Genomic DNA, 20516 nt, shown 5'->3' on the forward strand with positions numbered 1-20516 from the left:
CACTGGATCGGCTCTGACCGGAAGCCGTGTAGTCACTTCCGCCCTGACTAAACATGCCCGGCCTCTCTCGCGTTCCCTCCCACCCTCTTGGGCCAGAGGCGGGGCCTCGCCTCTCAGGCCGGTGTGGTTGGTCGCTGCGAGACTCGGAAGTGTCTGCGCCCAGCGTCCCGGAGGAGGGCACTCTCCTCGGGAGGGCCTGGTCGCGTTATGTCCCGGGCTTGGAGCCAGGAACCGGCATTTTCCGGGTCGCTCTCTATGGTCTCTCTGGACGGATAGAAGGGGCCACACAAGGTATTATGGGACAATAATGGCGGCTTTCAAGGTGCTGGTGTTGGTTCTCTAAGGCGATCTGAGCGAGGGGTGGTGGCGCCGGCGCCCAGGAGTCAGGGACAGAACCTCCCGAGAGTCGGGCTTGGTGAGGTGAGTGTCCCCCTTCCTTCCGGACCTGCCCTCCGCCAATCATGGCGGCTCCAGGCGGCGGGAGTCTGTCCTTCGCTCAGGTCGGGCCCGGGCTTGGAAAGCGTGGTCCCTGTCACTCAGCTTGTCTTACCCTAGGGATGCGCGCGGGTCCTCCTGTCTGGCCGGGCTTTTCTCATTGTTCTGCTCAGAGCTGGGGCGGCCACTGCGGCCAGGGATGCTTCCCGGGGTCACCCTTCCTTGGGCCTCCGCATTAGTCCACTCCCACACGGACGGACGTCTGAGCCCTTGTGTCTTCCTCTTCTCTGTCACATTGTATCTCTGCCACAATGTTAACCCCAAGAGGGCGGGGATTTTTGTCTGGTGTGTTCTCTGCTCTGTCCCTATTTCCCACAACAGCGGTTGGCTCAGGGAAGGTACTGAATGAATAATTGTTCAATGAGTAAATCCAGTTTCTTTTTTCCATTGTTTTTTAACCCCCTCATACCCCATATAGCCGCTTTGTCATTAATCCTCCTCCAGTATCCAGCCCCTTAACTCCTTATTCATCCCAGCAGCTAATTATGTTTTGCTGTCAGACACCTCGTCTAGTGTTGCTGGTATCTTCTCTTGCTGTCTCTCCAAATGGTTCACTCCCTGTTTTCCTTTAACCAGTTGAAATTCATTAATCCATTGATTCATCACACGTTTATTTTGCTAGACATTGATTACAGCATCAGCAAGACAGACAAGTCAAGGTTCTTTCTCCTGCATAGAATGGCATTCTAGGCGTATATTTTCTAGTTTAGTCTACTTCTGAGCAGAGCCTGTTTAAACACTTCTTGTTTAGATTTTCTCACGGGTATATCCAGATGTCATCAATATGCAGCTTTTCCTTCTTTCTTCTACCTGATGACATTTTTCTTTCCTTCTTTCCTTTTTTCCTTCCTTTTTTCTTCCCTTCCTCCCTCCCTCCCTTCCTTTTCTTTCTTTGTTAATCCTCATCTGAGGATATTTTTTCCCATTGATTTTCAGAATAGGGAAGGGTGGAAGGGTGGGAGAATGGAAGGTAGGAGGATGGAGGGAGGAAGAGAGAAAGAGAGAAACATGGATGTGAGACATATCGATTGGTTTTCTCCTGCACATGCCCTGACTGTGGTGAGACAACCTACAACCCAGATATGTGCCCTTGGCCCTTGACCCTTGATCAGGAATCAAATCCATGACCCTTCAGTTGGCTGTCCAATGCTCTAACCACTGAGGAAACTGGCCAGGGCCCTGATGATGTTTTTCAAAACGTAGCTCTTGTTTCTGTGTCCATATTATGTGTCTAGTCTGTTTGACTCTGTCCCTGTAGGGCTGTGCACATTAGAACTGTGAAAACTATTCTGGGTTCTGGTGGTTCACTGCTCCTTGACACTTCCTTTGCTTCACTGACTTGTTGGAATGAGGGGAATTATCCAAGCCAGGCGCTCAGAACTGGTGTATGTTCACAAGTGATAGTGTATAATGGGAGGTAAAGAGGAATTACAAGTGGAGTACCAGGAAATCTTACAGCCACCTAAATAAATACTCTTCAGAAACACCCATTTGCTAACGTAGTGCTTCTCATCAATGGTTTTGGTGGACATAGATTATTTTTAAACAGAGTTTGAGTTCTATATGCAACTGGTCCCCAAAAAAGCCAGTAAAGTATGGACCACATAGATGGTAGCCTTGTACCCCAATGTCTCTGCAGTCTCTGTGAGTTGAAAGGGAGGGAGAGGTAGAAGAACTCGTAAAAAAAATGGCAAGGGACCCAGCATAGCCCAGCAAAGAATAGAATGTAACAATCACATATACGTAACTGTTTACAGTTACAGAGAGCTTTTCCATGTTCTCTCTTGTTTGATTTTCACAAGAAGTCCATGGATTAGAGCAAAAAAGTATTTCCTTGTTATAGATGTAGAAATTATGCCTAACCAAAGGTTAAGTTATTTGCTTACACTCATAGAGATAGAAAATAATCAGGAGCCTGGATTCCAACTGAGGTGTCTGACTTCATATCTAATTGAGTTTTTGACTTCAAATCCCGATCTTCCCTTTATGGATGTCATCATGATCTAATAAGTGTGCCGTCATGGGGCCTGAGGGTGCTGTCTTGGATCCTGGCATTTGGGGTGAATGTGTGTATATTATGTGTGTGGAGGTGGGAGTAGGATGATCTTTTGAGATTGTCAGTGACCTGATGGGAGGAGGTACTTAAGAAATCCTGGTCTTAAATGTACCTATGACTACAGTTACCTTAGGATACAGCAGATCTAAGCCTTTCCCCCTCTCATGTCCTTTGTCAAATGGTTTGTTTCCTTCCAGGGAAATCCCAGAGCCTATCATGGAGGACACCAGTGAAGACACCTCCATCCACAGGTTGGAAGGCACTGATGGCGACTCTCAGGTTGGCGGTCTTATTTGCAAGACCAAAAGTGCAGCCAGTGAGCAGCATGTCTTTAAGGCCCCTGCTCCCCGCCCTTCCCTGCTGGGACTGGACTTGTTGGCTTCCCTGAAACGGAGGGAGCGAGAGGAGAAAGACGATGGGGAGGACAAGAAGAAATCCAAAGTGTCTTCCTACAAGGACTGGGAAGAGAGCAAGGACGACCAGAGGGATGGTGAGGAGGACGGCAGTGACCAGTCTGGTCGAGGTAGCCGGAAAGACAGGTAAAGGCCTTAGGATGGGTTGACCTCCATGGCAATGGAGGCCAGAAAATAATGCCCCACATTTATCTCTCAGTTTCTTGGATTTATTTTATTTTTATAATAAATATGGAGGGCAGGCAGGAACTGGAATGCTCTTCAGATTTGTGGGGAACATTTAAAGGAGACCAGCGAGCACACGGTGTGGTGAGAAGTGCTTTGGGTTGTTGCCATGTGGAAGCCTGCAGTCCCACGGGGTAACGTGGAAAAGGACAGGTCACTTGTGGGGCACGGCCAGAGGTGGGCAAGGCTTTTCTCCTTACGTGTTGCCCTCCCTGTTTCAGACACTATCGCTCTGCTCGGGTAGAGACTCCGTCCCATCCCGGTGGTGTGAGCGAAGAGTTTTGGGAACGTAGTCGGCAGAGAGAGCGGGAGCGCCGGGAACATGGTGTCTATGCCTCGTCCAAAGAAGAAAAGGATCGGAAGGAGAGATCACGGGATCGAGATGGTGACCGCAAGAGAGACAGAGGTAGACTGCCCAGCATGGCACCATAGCCCATTAAGTATTTGAATGAACATGCCAGCATCTTTCCTGTTGCAGGAGTTTTTAGAATGCCCATTAAATTAAGGAGCCCTATTTGCATAATGTCATTCTGATTGGTTTTGACCCTGTTGGGATTGGGAATAGCAGGCAGTTTAAGAACTGTTACTTGCAACATAGCTGCTATGCTTGAATGTGTGGTCTTCCTTTTATTATGAAACTGGGTGGTAGTGAGTAGTAAGTCTGAGAAACCAAAGTTGATAGAGCAAGGACAGTGCTATGGAATAAAGTTAGACACAGTCCAGTGCTGGCTTTGCTTAGTATTGTTTAAGTTATACAGCTAATAGACTTGTAACTATTCAGCAGCTACTCACTATACACTTGTAACTGTGAATTTTCTGAATTCTTACAGGGAAGTAACTGTTACTGTGAGTTTGAAACTTTCTAGCCAGTAACTATTTTCCCCCTTGAAAGAATGGGGGTTGTGAGTGTCAGGAGCCCTTGGATGGTAGTAGAGCAGTGCAGGTTGTACCTGTGAGTGAGTGAGTGAGTGAGTGAGAAGGCCTGTCTTGTCCTGAGGGTGAAGACGGGTGGAAGTTGGGATGGGACACATGTTTTCTAAGCTCTGCCTGTGACTCTTGGCAGATGAGCGCGATAGAAGCAGGCACAGCAGCCGATCAGAACGGGATGGAGGATCAGAGCGCAGCCGGAGAAATGAACCAGAGAGCCCGAGACACCGACCTAAAGGTAGACCGAGCCGTTGCTGGTGGTGGTTTGTGAGGGGTCAGGCGTATGAAGGGCAGAGTGAGCAGTTCCCCTCCTCCGTGGAGCTGCTGTGGGCAGAGAGGGAATTCCCGATTCCATCATGAACTTCTAGGACTCTCTGGTTCTGAGTTGGGTGGGAAGGCCTTGGACCTCTCTGTGAAGATGGGTATGCTCCTTTAAGGTGAGGGGCAGCTTACTGAATGGCCACTTTCCCAAGTGGCAGGAAAGAATAGGAGCTGGAGGAGAGCAGAAGAGGAGCCATTAAAATAATTACATTTGAAGGGCTATGTTTGCAGAGACAAATAGGAAATTCCTTGAAATGTTACAAACACAGATGAAAACTGAACTGTTAAAATGCAGATATATATATATTTTTTAAGTATTTTTATTTCAGAGAGGAAGGGAAAGGAGGAGAGAGAGAGAGAGAGAGAGAGAGAGAGAGAGAGAGAGAGAGAGAATGAATATCATTGATTGGCTGCCTTCTGCACTGGGGATTGAGCACTTAACCCGAGCTTGTGCCCTTGACCAGAATCGAACCCGGGACCCTTCAGCCCACAGGCTGATGCTCTATCCACTGAGCCAAACCAGCCAGGGCAAAACGCAGATATCTTTAAAAACTGTCAGAACCATCTTATTCATTACAAATAGGTACAAAGTTTATAAATAGTAAAATAAATTTGGGAAGTTGACTTTTAGTTAATAGTTCTAGAGCCATGTCCTGGTTAATTTACTTTTTCCCTATGGATCTGTTTCTTGCGCCCCAGATGCAGCCACCCCGTCAAGGTCTACCTGGGAGGAAGAGGACAGTGGCTATGGCTCCTCAAGGCGCTCCCAGTGGGAGTCGCCCTCCCCAACTCCCTCCTATCGGGATTCTGAACGGAGCCACCGGCCGTCCAGCCGAGATCGGGATAGGTGATGTTCTGGGCAGAGCAGCCTAGTTTCCCTGAGTGGGTGGTGTGGGTGGATGGGATGAGGACAAAGGGTTCCGGGCTGGGAGACCAGGTGGCAGCTCAGGGCCATGTCTCAGCCTCGTGACCGCTTAGTGATGCTGGCTATACTGTTTCCCAGGTCTGTGAGGAGCAAGTACTCGGACGACACACCATTGCCAACCCCATCCTACAAGTACAATGAGTGGGCTGATGACAGAAGACACCTAGGGTCCACCCCGCGTCTGTCCAGGGGCCGACGTAAGGCTGTGTGGGAGTAGGCGGTAGGAGGCAGGGTCACTCCCCCTGGTCAGGCTGAGCAAAGCTGTGCCTCAGGAGCTGTGCACCTTGCAGATCTGTTGGTGGCCACTGGGGATAAGCTGGGGTTGTGTGGTCTCACCTCTGCGTGTTCTCCTTCAGCGAGACGTGAGGATGGAGAAGAAGGGATTTCATTTGACACAGAAGAGGAGCGGCAGCAATGGGAGGATGACCAGAGGGTAAAAACTTTTTATCTTTGAGGGACTGAGTGAGGGATGGTGACCATCCATCGGGGAATGAGTGACAGGATGTGTCCGAGCACAGCGGCCACGAGTGACACTCTGGTGGAGCTGGACTTTGATGATGTTCTCAGGGAAGCTGAGTCTTGTTCAGGCCCAAAGCTCTGGAATCTAGGGGCAGAGGCTCCCAATGAAAAGTCTCACCTGAGGCAGGAACCACCCAACTTCTCTAGTTATGTGTTGGTGCCACCATGTGGTGAATCTGAGAAGTGCTGACATGACGAACTGCCGTGGGAAGTCTTACATATGTAGTCGGTCACTGTAGTCTCCCGTAGAGGCTCATTTCAGAGTGGGGTGACGTGCACCTCTCACAGGGCTGCTCCCCCGCACCAGTGACTTCTTTCCACACCTCCTCCCCCTCTGGCCATGTCTTGTGCATAAACGTGATCTGTTCCCTGTTCCCTGTGCTTTGTCTCCTGCACTGCAGCAAGCCGACCGGGATTGGTACATGATGGATGAGGGATACGATGAGTTCCACAACCCCCTGGCCTACTCCTCCGAGGACTACGTGAGGAGGCGGGAGCAGCACCTGCATAAGCAGAAGCAGAAGCGCATCTCGGCTCAGCGGAGACAGATCAATGAGGTGATGCTGCTGCCTACAGCGGTGGGAGCAGGTTCGGCTGGAGTGGGGGCATTGGGAGCAGCAGCGGGTCATGGGCGGGTGATGGCAGCACAGCCAGTGTCCGCACAGCCGAAGTGCCACGAGCAGCCGTGACTCTCTAGCGGTGGAGGAGGCGAGTATGTGGAACTTGACAGTAGCTTAAAAAAACCCAAGTTAAAACTTTTCTCTCTGCAGTATTTCCTTGAGAGGTGCTGTTGATGGGAACTGGTAGGGTGGGGCTTGGCTCTGTGGTCTGTGCTTTTTGAGTCTTTGAATGGGGCTGGGGACAGTCACCATTTGAGTGTCCAGGTAGAAGTTCTGGCTGAGATAGAAAGTGCCACTTCTTGGAGAAAGGCCTGCAGGTGACTTGGGATGAGCGACTCTTCTGCCTAAGGAGCTGCAGGGTAGAGAGGCCTGTGACATCGCTGCGGCCCCAGGGCCCTCTGTCAGGACGTCTTGCATGCACTTGCCTGGTGACCTTTCCGAACCACCTTTGGTTTCATTCTGAGTGTGGCCTCCCACTGGGTTCTTACAGGATAACGAACGCTGGGAGACCAACCGCATGCTCACCAGCGGGGTGGTCCACCGGCTGGAGGTGGACGAGGACTTCGAAGAGGATAGCGCGGCCAAGGTGCATCTGATGGTGCACAACCTGGTGCCGCCCTTCCTGGACGGGCGCATCGTCTTCACCAAGCAGGTGAGGTTCCCCCGTGGCCGGAGGCAAGAAACCTCAGAAAGACCGGAAGTGGAAGTGGAAGTGGAAAGGAGGGAAGGAAGGAAGGAAGGAAGGAAAGGGCAAAATATGCCCCCATCACAATAGGGTAGCCACCCCTTTCATTTCCTGGGGCTGTTGGGAAATGGACCTTCTTGTTGAGATTGATGATCCGTGGGAATTTCTCTTTCTCTCAACTTCCTGCAGCCAGAGCCTGTGATTCCCGTCAAGGATGCCACTTCCGACCTGGCCATCATTGCTCGAAAAGGCAGTCAAACAGTGCGGAAGCACAGGGAGCAAAAGGAACGCAAGAAGGTTGGCTTCTTGTCTTCTGTGGCTGGGGACTCTGCATATTCTTTTCTTTTTAAAATCTTATTAGAGCTTATAGGTAGTGTTCCTTTTGGGAGTTAAAGGGTTAAAGGACACTCACAGAGCAAGAACCAGTCCTTGGCGGAGGGCATTGCGTCCCTCCACCAGGACCTCTGCTGGGCCAGCCAGTGGGCCAGGTGCTTTGGGAGCCTAAGGCTGCAGATGGAATATCTTGTGGGAATCGACCACCTGCTGCTGGAGGAAGCCTGTAACGTGGGATTGGTTACCTGAACACAGTCGTTTCACAGGATGGTACAGACTTACTCTTCGTGTCTTTTTCAGGCTCAACACAAACACTGGGAACTGGCTGGAACCAAGCTGGGAGATATAATGGGTGTCAAAAAAGAGGAAGAACCAGATAAACCGCTAACAGAAGATGGTAAAGTGGACTACAGGTAGGAGTCTCGGTCAGCAGTGGGCTCCCCCCAAAGCAGGCCCTCCAGGGCCCTTGCGTTGTAACTGATAGGATTTGGGCTTGTGAATCTGAAAGTGATGTCACCTTGAGTCTTCTGGTCTCTTCCGGACCTTTCATCCCGGTCTTTCTTTTCTACCATCTTCGACTCTCCCTAGATGTTGTTGTTATTGCTGCTACTACTGCAGGAGCTTCCTCTGTGCCAGGCAGTGTTAAAGGAACTTTAACTCAGTTACTTGCTCACTGAATTCCCACCACAATGCCACGGGATAGGTGCTGTTACTCCTATTCCATGTGAGGATAATGAGGCCCAGGGAAGTTAAGTAACTTGTTAGAGGTCACCCAGCTGATGAATGGTAGAGGGAGGCCCAGGCCCAGACAGTCCAGCTTAGGAGCCCACTCTTAGCCACTCTGCTAAAGTGCCTCTCAGGTGTTTGGTGGGAGAAAGTGGGCTGTGCCCCCTTAGATTTCAGTTCAACATAAGGAAGAACTGTTTTTGACAGTTTCAGAAATAGAAAGGGTTGTCTTACCAGGTAGTGCCTGCTCTGTTCACGGAGGTATCCAAGGCAATGTTGGGTAAGAGCTTATTAGGATCCCCACATTGGGAGGGGGCTGGACTCACATGTCTCTTGTGAAGCTCGTCCTTTAAACACTCTGAAGCCCTATGGAACTGTCATCTGAATTAATAATTCTCTGTACCCTGGTGAGACGTGTCCTAAATGAGATGTTGGTATTATTTTTTTAAATTGATTTTAGAGAGAGGAAGGGAGAAAGAGAGAAACATCGATCGGTTGCCTCCTGTACGCAACCTTTGTATGTGCCCTGACCAGGGATTGAACATGAAACTTTTCAGTGTATGAGATAATACTCCAACTGAGCCACACCAGCCAGGGCAAGAAGTTGATACTATTGACCAGCTCTTGTTAGTTTCTAGAAAATGTAATCCCTTAAAGGTTGCTTGTTAGCTGATCAGGAGCGACTGGGAATTAGAAGTAGGAAGCTTTTCAAAGCGTGGTGTAGGTCTGACAAAGGAAAAGTCTTGGGAGGCGGTGGGGGAAGATTGTGTGGACTCACGTAGCATTGGGCTGGTGTCTTTGCTGTGGAGTCTTGGGAAAACTACATAGTGCTTTTGAGTCTTGGGATGTGTACATGTGTCAGATATTTGAGGCTTTTAGGAGAAGTGGGTAAATATTAGGTCGACTGTTCTCACAATTATTTGGAATGAAGCCTTACAGACTGTGCCATCCGGTCGAGAGGAGGTTGGAGGTCTGGCCTCTGCAGCCATGACTCCTCCTTTTAGCTCCTCAGGGGTTGTGCTGAACTTGCCCCAGGTGCTCTATGTAAGGCAGTGACTTGTCATTTCATCTCCTCTTCTTGCTGAACTCATTTTTAGAGCAGAGGATTTGCCCACCTGCCAGTCTGTAACTCCTCTGAGCCCGAGGAGTTACAGACTGGCAGGTTTGACCGAGGCGTTGGGTGTGTGGTGAATGATGATTCTCACACAGCAGCTCTGCTCCTTTAGGCTGGAGGTGGCGAGCACATCTCAGACTCTCTTTAGGCTGCTCCAGTGTCTTGAAGGTTTATTAGGTCTTGTTGAAGCAGTCCTCATTCTTGGGTGTAGGAAGAAAGGCAGAAACCTGATCAGGAAGGAAAAAGTGAGAAATCGTTCAGGGTGCTTAGGCTGCTGTGTGTTCTCAGGACAGAACAGAAGTTTGCGGATCACATGAAGAAAAAGAGCGAGGCCAGCAGTGAATTCGCCAAAAAGAAGTCAATTCTGGAGCAGAGGCAGTACCTGCCCATCTTCGCTGTGCAGCAGGAACTGCTCACTATTATCCGGTAACGGCCCAGGGCCTGGGAATCCCAGCCCTGAAATTGGTGTCTCCTTTGGCTCCTGTGTTTTCTTGGTAGTTCTTTTCCTTTGGGGCATTACGTCTGATGGAGAAGGGAAAACAAGCAAGATGGCATTGTTTTGCTATTGTTCGCTTGTTGAACCTCACCATCTTTTAGACCTTTCAGGGGTTATCTGTTTTCCCAGGGAAATCCTCCTCTCTACGCAGGCATGCACCTTGGCCAGCCAGAAGCAGGACAGGAGATGGCAGCATCTTTTTGGAGGCTTGGATGTGGTCCTCCCCTCCGGCTGATTTGCCCTTTGCCTTCTCTCCCTTGTAGAGATAACAGCATTGTGATTGTGGTTGGGGAGACGGGCAGTGGTAAGACCACTCAGCTGACCCAGTACTTGCATGAAGACGGTTACACGGACTACGGGATGATTGGATGCACCCAGCCCCGGCGTGTGGCGGCCATGTCGGTGGCCAAGAGAGTCAGTGAAGAGATGGGCGGAAACCTTGGTGAGGAGGTGAGTGGGCGAGGGCTGAGCTGTAGACATTACCCAGTAGTTCCTGTCTATTTGGAGCTGATCTGCTATGGCCTGGACCCAGCACGGAGTGTGACAATGGTGAGCTGTCCCAGAGCTTCTGAGCACTCTCTCTCCGACCTCCAGGTGGGCTATGCCATCCGCTTTGAAGATTGCACTTCAGAAAACACCTTGATCAAATACATGACCGACGGGATCCTGCTCCGAGAGTCCCTCCGGGAAGCAGACCTGGATCACTACAGTGCCATCATCATGGATGAGGCGCACGAGCGCTCCCTCAACACGGATGTGCTCTTCGGGCTGCTCCGGGAGGTGAGGGCTGCGGGGTTGCATCCACGGGGCTTTGACGGGCACGCTGTCAGCAGGTAGCTTCGGTGGGCCGGGGTCGAGCCTGGGGAAGTGGGGGGTCTCTCAGGCCAGAATGTCCCAAGGCCTTCGGTTGCTGCACTCAGACCTGCTGTTGGAGTTAATTCTGTCCTTGCTCAGCCGAGTGGCTCACGTTCTCATGGCTGTGGCTCCATGGGTTCGGTCTTTAGGATTGCTATGTATCTATGTGCCAGTTCGTCAGCTTCGGCTCTGTTTCATTTGGGAATAATATTCATTAATGAGTCTGGAGGATGGAAGCCAAGGGTCCCAAACCTATGGGGAAGCCTCTGCCTGACTCTTCTCTTAGGTGGTGGCTCGGCGCTCAGACCTGAAGCTCATTGTCACGTCAGCCACTATGGATGCGGAGAAGTTTGCTTCCTTTTTTGGGAATGTTCCCATCTTCCACATCCCTGGCCGTACCTTCCCTGTTGACATCCTCTTCAGCAAGGTACTGAACTTACCCTGAGCTCTGATGAGAAGTTGGAGGGCGCAGGATAGGATACTGAGTTGGGAAAGGTGTTGTGGGTACCGTGAGGCGCCAGGGGCAGCCTGCAGCTCCAGGGCTCAGAGCCAAAGGCCTGTGCTTTGGGTATGTTTTGTTTTATTGTTCCTTTGGAGTGGAAGTATGGGGCCCCGGGGTTAGCCAAGCTCATCTGCAGGTGTGGCAACCCTGAAAGTCTGCCGTCTCTAGCCCTAGACTAGTGCCTGGGCCACTGGTTCCCAGAGAGGTGCCTGGCCTGCATTTCCCTCGACACTTTGCTCTGACGCTGTCCCTGGCTGGTGTTGCAGACCCCGCAGGAGGATTACGTGGAGGCCGCAGTGAAGCAGTCCTTGCAGGTGCACCTGTCGGGGGCCCCTGGGGACATCCTCATCTTCATGCCTGGCCAGGAGGACATAGAGGTGCGTGCCTTGTCGGGACCGTGATGGGCAGGCGTATCCTGTGTGTGCGCCTTCAGTGTCTCATGGTTGCTGTGACCTCAGGTGACCTCAGACCAGATTGTGGAACATCTGGAAGAACTGGAGAACGCGCCCGCCTTGGCCGTGCTGCCCATCTACTCCCAACTGCCTTCCGACCTCCAAGCCAAAATCTTCCAGAAGGTGCGGCAGCAAGAACGTCTGTCTGTCCTGGGCCCTCACCTTTGGGTCCTCCTGAGTTCTCACAAAGCAGGGCAGGAGAGAGCAGGAGTTACTTTTCTGTCAGGGGTGGGACATGATGCTTCCTTGGGTTCAGGGGGGTCTTTGCTACCTGAAGGTCTACAGCTTTCCCTCCCTGTACCTCCTTGCCCGGCTCTAGGCTCCCGATGGTGTGCGGAAGTGTATCGTTGCCACCAACATTGCTGAGACATCTTTGACTGTCGACGGCATCATGTTTGTTATTGATTCGGGTTATTGCAAATTAAAGGTAAGAGAAGACACAGGCGCCGGTGCCCGGTGCCCTCACCAAAGCCTGGTCGGGTGGGAAGCAGGCTCTGGGTCCTCTGCTCTCCTATGAGGGATTCACATGGAGTGGTGTTGGTTTAAAAGACTAACATTTATTGAGTTTTGAACAAGCTTTGTGCTTGATCCTTTGATCCTGCCTGTGTGCTGAGACACTGCTCTGCAGTGTGTAACAACCAGGGATTGTCTTTGTCTCAAGGCTGCCTCCCTTTTCCTTTCCTCCCTCATTCTGACCTTAATCAGCTCCTTGCTGCTCCTCCTAGGTCTTCAACCCCAGGATTGGCATGGATGCTCTGCAGATCTACCCCATCAGCCAGGCCAACGCCAACCAGAGGTCGGGGCGAGCTGGCAGGACGGGCCCAGGTCAGTGTTTCAGGTAGGAACCCTGTGCCAGCCTGCTTTCCGGGGCGGCGCTGGGACTGCGTGTGGGGCCAGGGCTGGGGGGCGGGATTGGACTGCGGTCCGGCAGAGGCTGGGGACTGAGGTGGGGCTGCCACTTGTTGGTCCTCTCATCATTCGCTGCTGAGGGGAAGAAGGAGCTTTCCAGCTCTGAGGTCTAAGCAGTTTTGGGTTTCAGGCAGACCTATGTTGAATGTGCTTGCAGTAGAAGACCAATAATTACAACATGTTTCCCCTTAGAGGATAAATCTGAGCAAATTACACACATCATTGGTTCTTTTTTTTTTTTACATCTCCAACTATTCTTTTTTTGGTCCTAATTTTCAGAAATAATGTATTCACTATAGAAATTTGGAAAATACAGAATGTATGAAGAAAATAAAACCCAGTGAAAACTCTAGTTCTAGGCTCTTTGGTTCCAGAAATGAAACAAGCATATAGGACCCTCTAGCAGAAGAATAAGCTGGCAAGACTGAGTTTTGAATAGGCGGAAATTCACAATTCAGAGAGCAAGTGGGAGGGGCGGGGAGGAAGTGAGGAATTCTACCTGAGGCTGCCTCTGTCCTGGCTGTCCGGGGTGCGCAGACAGTGGAAGCTGAGGGAGCGGCACTACAGCGTAGGCAGCCAGGCGGCTGGAGGGCTCTGCCCGGTGTGCTGGTAGGTGCAGTGGCACTCGGTCTTCTCCTTGGCAGGCTCTACACCCAGAGCGCCTACAAGAATGAGCTCCTGACCACCACGGTGCCCGAGATCCAGAGGACCAACCTGGCCAACGTGGTGTTGCTGCTCAAGTCCCTGGGGGTGCAGGACCTGCTGCAGTTCCACTTCATGGACCCGCCCCCGGAGGACAACATGCTCAACTCCATGTATCAGCTCTGGATCCTTGGAGCCCTGGACAACACAGGTGCTGTGGCCCCGGGAGCCGGGCAAGGCCTCCTGCATGGTGGTGCCTGGTTCTTTGCCTCTATACCTGACTGTGTTCATTGAACGTCTGAACGTCTGGATTTGCTCCTCTCTCCTAGGTGGTCTGACCTCAACTGGGCGGCTGATGGTGGAGTTCCCACTGGACCCAGCCCTGTCCAAGATGCTCATTGTGTCCTGTGACATGGGCTGCAGCTCTGAGATCCTACTCATTGTCTCCATGCTCTCGGTCCCAGCCATCTTCTACAGGCCCAAGGTGCGGAGATAGCGGCCGGCTCTCCTTTCTTCCCAGAAGCCTCAGGGGAGTTATGGGCTCGAGAAGGATTAGAGAGGGCAGTAGTTTCTCTCTTATTAAAATGGAATGGAGCCCTGGCTGGGTGGCTGTTAGTTGGAGCATCATTCCATACACCAAAAGGTGTGGTTTTGATTCCTTGTCAGGGCATATACCTAGGTTGTGGGTTTGATACCTGGTCCAGGCACATACAGGAGGCAACCTATCGATATCTCTCTCTCTCTCTCTCTCTCTCTCTCTCTCTCTCTCTCTCTCTCTCTCTCTCTCTCTCTCTCTTTCTCTTTCTCTTTCTCTCTCTCAAATCAATAATACCCTTGGATGAGCATAAAAAATAGTGAAAAAATGGAATGCAGGGATAGGAGTCATGGTTTCTAAATAATGACTTTGCTGTTTTCAGTTAAGCAGGTTGGGGTCAAGGTGAGGGGAAAGGATTGAACATTTGCAAGAGCATTTTTTGTATCCTAGAATAGTTGTACCTAAATTCTCACCATAAGGATGAATGTTTTGTGAACTACCTAATCTTCCTCATACTGCTAGAGCTCTCTGTGGATGTGTGCGAAGTGGTGTGTGTGTGGGTAGGACCTGGACTCCCCTGTGCTCAGAGGTCCCCTTTTCCTTCCTAGGGCCGAGAGGAAGAGAGCGATCAAATCCGGGAGAAGTTTGCTGTCCCTGAGAGTGACCATTTGACCTACCTGAATGTTTACCTTCAGTGGAAGAACAATAATTACTCTACCATCTGGTGTAACGATCATTTTATCCACGCCAAGGCCATGCGGAAGGTGCGGCGCTGCCCCAGATAGGCGGGATGTTGGATGGAGGGGTGGAAGGCTTGGGAAGGGGGCTTCATCCGTGCCTACCTGTGTCCTGCTCTAGGTCCGGGAGGTGCGGGCTCAGCTCAAGGACATCATGGTGCAGCAGAGGATGAGTCTGGCCTCCTGTGGCACCGACTGGGATATCGTCAGGAAGTGCATCTGTGCTGCCTATTTCCACCAGGCAGCCAAGCTCAAGGTGAGCCTGTTGGAGCTTGGCCCCTTTCTGGCCTGATATTTGTTCCTGGGAAAGTGCTTCTCTTCTCACTGTGCAATCCTGCAGATGCGGGCCTCCCCACAAGCCTGTGTGGAGGTCTTATTAAAGGGACAGGTTAGCTGCCCAAATGAGCAGCGCCTTCCTGATGTGGCCATCTGCTGTGTCTCTTCCCAGGGAATCGGGGAGTACGTGAATATCCGGACGGGGATGCCCTGCCACTTGCACCCCACCAGCTCCCTCTTTGGGATGGGCTACACCCCAGACTACATAGTGTATCACGAGCTGGTCATGACCACCAAGGTGAGTTTTCCGAGGCGGCCTGCATGACATAGGCCCACCTGGCTAGGCTGGGCCCCTTCACTGCCTCCTGGGATGAGCTTTGACCTTGGGAGGCTTGAGATCACATGCCTTGCTTTGAGGGGAGTTGAGGATGGTTTTTAGGTGAAGGTTTGGGGAAACTTGCACAGAGTTAATCTCTTAGTTCCAGTGGTCTTAGCTGTGCCTGCAGGAATGTTTCCTGCTTACTGCCTGGGACAAGCAACCCCTGTGTTGTCATTAGAATGGTTTTTTGAGGGTCTGAGCCTTTTCTCTTGGATACTAGGCAGCTTTTTCTTAAGCATGGAGACATTTTGGTGGGAGAAGGGATTAACATTCACTTGCCTATGTCAGCCTCAGAGGGCTGGGGGTCAGGGCCCTTCCCACGGAGCTCCTAATTGTGGAGCCACCCTGGGAGGGACAGCCTGAAGCCTCTGCCCTCTGTGATCACCACTCTGTGGTCTGCCTGTAGGAGTACATGCAGTGCGTGACTGCTGTGGACGGAGAGTGGCTGGCGGAGCTGGGCCCCATGTTCTACAGTGTGAAACAGGCCGGAAAGACTCGTCAGGTAAGGTTCCTGTGCTCCCATGAAGGTTCTGTTTGCCTCTGGCATCCATTTCCCCTCAGCCTGGTACTGAAGACACGTCACCGTCTGATCCCCCCTCCTTACTGTTTCCTGGAAGATTTTAACGCATATCTCAGACATGTTTTTTCACCCATAAGTACCTGAACTTTGTATCTCTAAAAGGATTTTTAAAAATTAAAATGTAACTTCCATGCCAGTACCACTCAACAGCATTAATCATCTAAGTCTTAAGTGTCACCTAAGTCTCTAGTCCTTATTCAGATTTACTCTTTTATCTCAAAGATTGTTTTATAATTAATTTGCTTGAATTAGGATCCAAACATTGAAACTTGTTATTATATGTATGAAGTCTTTTATTCTAGAGAAGGCTCTGTCCCCACCTTTTTGGTGGTATTGATTTATTGGAGAAACCAGACCATTAATCTTGTAGAATGTTCCCTGTTCTGAATTGGGCTGATTAGTTCTTTAAGGTGTTGAATGAGTGCCTCTATGCCATGTACTTTCTGTGAACTAGTAATTAATCTAAAGCCTTGATTAGACTCAGGGTCAGTTGATCAGCAAGGATGCACAAATGCAGGTGGCACTTGGTTAGTCCTGTCAGCCTGGTGCTGCCACTTACAATGCTGCTGAGCTCGCCTGAAGGTTCCACCTGCCCCCTCCATTCTAACTCCTGACTCACTCCATCTCCGCACGGTCTTAGTGTCATCGATGGCCACCACCTTGATCCATTACTTAGGGTTGCAGAATGCTGTGGGGCTTTTGGTTTTCCCTTCTCAAGTGTGGTCCTGCCCACTCTGGACCTGCACATATCTTCCTTATGTCTGAGTGTTTCAGCCAGAGGTAACGTCTTCCCCGTTTCCTGTGCTTCCTAGCATGGTCATGAACGTCATAAGGAAATATAAGTACTTACTGAACGGAGTGCTGAGGCATAACGGAATAGGGTTAGGATTGCATCATCCAGTGTCTATCCCGAATCAGTGAGAGAAGCAGGCTCTGGCCTTGGTGCTGAGGGAGGCAGCCACGGAGCCCCGCCTCTGAGAGCTGTGTGGTCTACACAGCACCTGGCTTGCAGCAGGGAGAAGGGACAGACAAGTCTTTCTTACCTGTTGATCCCAGTGACTCCCAGTGCCTCCCCCGTCTCTAGGAGAACCGCCGGCGGGCCAAAGAGGAAGCCTCGGCCATGGAGGAGGAGATGGCGCTGGCTGAGGAGCAGCTGCGAGCACGGCGGCAGGAGCAGGAGAAACGCAGCCCCCTGGGCAGTGTCAAGTGAGCTTTGACTTGGGACCCTGGCTGGGAGGGAGCCCCCTCGAAGTCCTAGGGACCAGCTGGAGGGACCGACTAGGTCCTGATACAGGGTCACAATTTAAGAAAAGTTGAATGTGTAGAGGACAGAAGTTGGTAGTGGTCATGTTTGGAGACATGGAGTTCCTGACATAGGGTGGTGCTGGTCAGCATCCCCGATCTTTGTTTGTCATGTTCTTTCGGGGTCAGAGGGGTTGGAGCAGCAGGGTAGGTATCAGCTTTGCCGACAAGCTGAGTTTGGAAAACACTGGTGAGGGAGCAGCGCCTGGGACTGCATCTGTGCTGGTGCTGGTGTTAAGTCTGCCTTCACAGGAAGGGCACAGTATTTTACAAGATTACCCTCACTTCAGACACCAGCTGCAAGCTGGCGATACCAGAGTCACCCTTCACCTTATCACAGATTTGGGGATCCCCACAGACTCCCTCAGACATGCTAATTTGCTGGAATAACACAGAATTCAGCAAAGTTTTATTATAGCAAAAGGATACCAGTTGGAACCAGCTAAAGGGAGACATGCATAGCATGAGGCCTGGAAAGTTCCCAGTGTAAAACTTTCACCATTGTCCTCAGGGCTGCTTTAGCCTCCCGGCACATTGGTGTGTGACAGGACACACCGAATATTGCCAATAGGGAAGCTCAGGGGTTCATACATAGGCACAGATTGAATCAGCAGCCAAGTGGTTGCTTCAGCCTCAGCCCCACTTCCCTCCCCAGAGGCTGGGCTCAAAGCACAGCCCTCTCATGACATGGTTGGCTTTTCTGGCCTGGTGGCCCCCAGTCTTAAATCATCTTATTGGCATAAACCACTAGCTGTGGTCCGAGCCACCCCCAAGGCCCGCCCTCCCTGCCAAGAATCACAGAGATACTCCAATTCATAGGAAACCCCAGGGCTCTAGAGAGTACCCCGAAGAATGGGGACAAAGCCAGCCGAGTCTAAGACACAGCTGGAGTGGTAGCCTGGTGAGTGGATGGAAGGCTACCTGTACCACAGCTCACCTAGGGGATGTGAAAGGAGTTATTAAGTAATCTATCTTACAACAACATTCCTTAGTGGGTTTCGAACGAGGTGGTCTGTTCTGCTCCCACTCACAAATGGGGAAGGCAAGGGGAGTGGCAGTGTGCCAGGGAGAAGACCTCAGCCTGAGGCCTGCTCACACACCAGTTCGAAACAGCCAGGCCTCAGGCTCCCCGTCCTGCTGTGTATCCCGGTTGGAGTGAGCGGCAGTGTGACTCCTAACCCTCTCTGTGCTCCAGGGCTACAAAGATCTACACTCCGGGTCGGAAAGAGCAAGGGGAGCCCATGACTCCTCGCCGCACGCCAGCCCGCTTTGGGCTATGAGCCGAGGCTGTCCCTGCAGGGGCTGGAGCCAGGGACTGAGTGGCTGGAGCACCCGGGCCTGCTGACAACACCCTTCCATCTGTGTGCTTTCATCTGTGCATGATGGCCCCGAGGGAAGCTCCTGCCAAGGGCGAGGCTCTGCCAGGGCGGAAGGAGCGCCTCCGTGCAGCTCTGGGCCGCAAAGCAGCGAGAAGCTGCGAGAGGTGGCTGGACCCATCGTGTCCAAATAAACTGTCCCCAGGACGCTTGGTGTATAAATGACTTGGCCATTGACTATGTTTTTTTTTTAAAATTCTTGTGTAAAGCCGCAAAACAGACCTAGAGGGAATTGTAATTTGGTTATAATTCAGGATTTGGAAATAAATTTATTCTTTGTAAAATGTTACTGCATTTTTGACTGTTCCGATTTCCCTTGCCACCTTAAATCACATGATAAAGAGGACATGGGCAGGACCCCAACCTGACTGGACTTGAATGGATCCTGCTAGAACCTTAACTCTTCTTGTTTCTCTTCTTCAGACAGGGCTTCTCAGAGGAGGGGTTGGGAGAATGGGACACAGCTGACAGGGAACGTGGCCTGGGCCACCAGTGCCAAGCTGGTCTAAGGCTGGAGGGTGGCGGGGAGTGAAGGTCAGTGGCTGCGCATCCTCTGCCCCTCCTTAAGGAGTGTGTGTGTATTGCCGGGGGGTGGGGGGTGGGGGGAGACGGTTGGCCAATGTAAGAGTTGTGTATTGATGGAAAATAGTGTAAAATGTTGCTTATTGATTTTCATATAAAAGATGATCCTTGCCCTAGCCGGTTTGGCTCAGTGGATAGAGCGTCGGCCTGCAGACTGAAGGGTCCCAGGTTTGATTGTGGTCAAGGGCACATGCCCAGGTTGTGGGCTCGATCCCTAGTAGAAGGCATGCAAGAGGCAGCCAATCATTGGTTCTCTCTCATCATTGATGTTTCTATCTCTCCCTCTCCCATCCTCTCGGAAATTAAATGAACAAATAAATAAACACATAAATGATCCTTATGTTGGAATCACTAGTGTTTTGTTAAGCAGCCTCTTAAGTCTGCTGAGGTAACTGAGTGTTTGGCCTTTTGCATCACCCAAGGTCCTTATTTTGTGATTCCCTAGGTTTGGGCTTTGGCCCACGTGTACAGGGTGCAAGGTTCTGTGTTGGGGCCGCAGCACCGACAGGCTTGGGGTTAAGAAGCAACTGGACACTGGCCAGCCCTCAGCCAGAGCCCAAGGTGTGTGGCTCACACTGCTGACTCAGTTCCACTCCCCTCCCCACTCTGTTCCTGGGATTTGAATTTCCATCTGTTACAGCTCATTATAGGTTAGAATTTAAATCAATTTTAAGGATGAGTTTGGAAGCCAGACTTTACCAGCCAGCACCAGCTACACCTCTACTTCCATTCTTTTTTTTCTTTTTCTTTTTTGTTTTGTTTTACCTCTAACCGCCTTTATTGGGGAATGTAGGTGAAACTGACTTCTCGCAGCTCTGCAGTGGAGAGGGGGCTTCTGGGTGCTTGCCTGGGTTGAAGGGTTAGCAGTAGTTGTCTATCTGTTCTGTGGAGAGAAGTAAGCTGGGATGTAATCTACACGCTTGGGCTTGGGATGCAACAGAAAAGGGAAAAGATTAAGGTTTCCAATTCATGCTTTATTATTAACTGGCTCTGACAAGTCACAAACTCACCTTCAGGGTCTTTAGAGAAGAAAATTGAGGCTGGAGAGGTGTTGAAAACCATGGGTCCCAATCTGACCTTCTAGTTTAAAAGCAAGAACCCCTGGCCAGGGACACTTGGCACACCTGGGTGCCTCCAGATGAGGGAGGCTCCTCTCTCCCAGGCTCTACCTGAGTCTGCCTAATAGCCTGCACAGCGGTTTGCTGACCACTGCCCTAGATGAACCCATACATCGTTACACTCCGAGTCCACAGTCTACATTAGGAGTCACGTTCCATGTTGCATATTCTATGAGTTTGGACAAACGTGTAATGACGCGTGTCCATCATTAAGTATCATACAGAAGCTGTTTTTTTTTTTTTTTTTTTTTTTTTTTTTTAAATGTCAGCTGTTTAAACTACTTTTTAGTAACTAACTTTGGTTAATTGTTTAGTAGGGTTGGGGGAGGTCTGGTTCACGGGCCCTGTGAGGCCTGCAAGGTCATTTGGTCAGGCCCTGCCAAGGCATTCGGGGTTAGTTAATTGTTTGACCAAAT

The 20516-nt window shown here is 50.9% G+C and overlaps 1 protein-coding gene across 2 annotated transcripts; it reads left to right on the plus strand.

Annotated features, from left to right (window-relative positions):
• Nucleotides 1-150: 150 nt before the first annotated feature.
• On the plus strand, nt 151-18689 carry DHX38 (DEAH-box helicase 38). Of its 2 annotated transcripts, none has more exons than XM_036440453.2 (27): nt 151-291; nt 2749-3090; nt 3411-3595; nt 4253-4354; nt 5137-5284; nt 5441-5559; nt 5719-5795; nt 6283-6438; nt 6992-7153; nt 7376-7483; nt 7820-7932; nt 9648-9785; nt 10119-10305; nt 10450-10635; nt 10997-11137; nt 11479-11589; nt 11671-11787; nt 11984-12091; nt 12390-12502; nt 13218-13426; nt 13545-13699; nt 14359-14514; nt 14609-14743; nt 14936-15061; nt 15549-15644; nt 16807-16928; nt 18220-18689. In XM_036440453.2, the coding sequence occupies exons 2-27, from the start codon at nt 2768-2770 to the stop codon at nt 18302-18304; spliced, it is 3678 nt and encodes a 1225-aa protein (XP_036296346.1). In that variant the 5' UTR covers nt 151-291; nt 2749-2767; the 3' UTR covers nt 18305-18689. The 2 variants fall into 2 exon arrangements, with proteins under 2 accessions (XP_036296346.1, XP_045438679.1); XM_045582723.1 differs by having other exon boundaries at nt 180-420.
• Nucleotides 18690-20516: the final 1827 nt, after the last annotated feature.

This window comes from Pipistrellus kuhlii, unplaced genomic scaffold (genome assembly GCF_014108245.1).
Source record: "Pipistrellus kuhlii isolate mPipKuh1 unplaced genomic scaffold, mPipKuh1.p scaffold_m20_p_17, whole genome shotgun sequence".
Lineage (NCBI taxonomy): Eukaryota > Metazoa > Chordata > Mammalia > Chiroptera > Vespertilionidae > Pipistrellus > Pipistrellus kuhlii.

Excerpts from the sequence above, each read along its gene's own strand:
- DHX38 (XM_036440453.2), top strand. The coding sequence starts at position 2,768 with ATGGAGGACACCAGTGAAGACACCTCCATCCACAGGTTGGAAGGCACT. Across the intron at positions 3,596-4,252 it reads TGACCGCAAGAGAGACAGAG|ATGAGCGCGATAGAAGCAGG; the intron begins GTAGACTGCCCA and ends GACTCTTGGCAG. Across the intron at positions 6,439-6,991 it reads AGCGGAGACAGATCAATGAG|GATAACGAACGCTGGGAGAC; the intron begins GTGATGCTGCTG and ends GGGTTCTTACAG.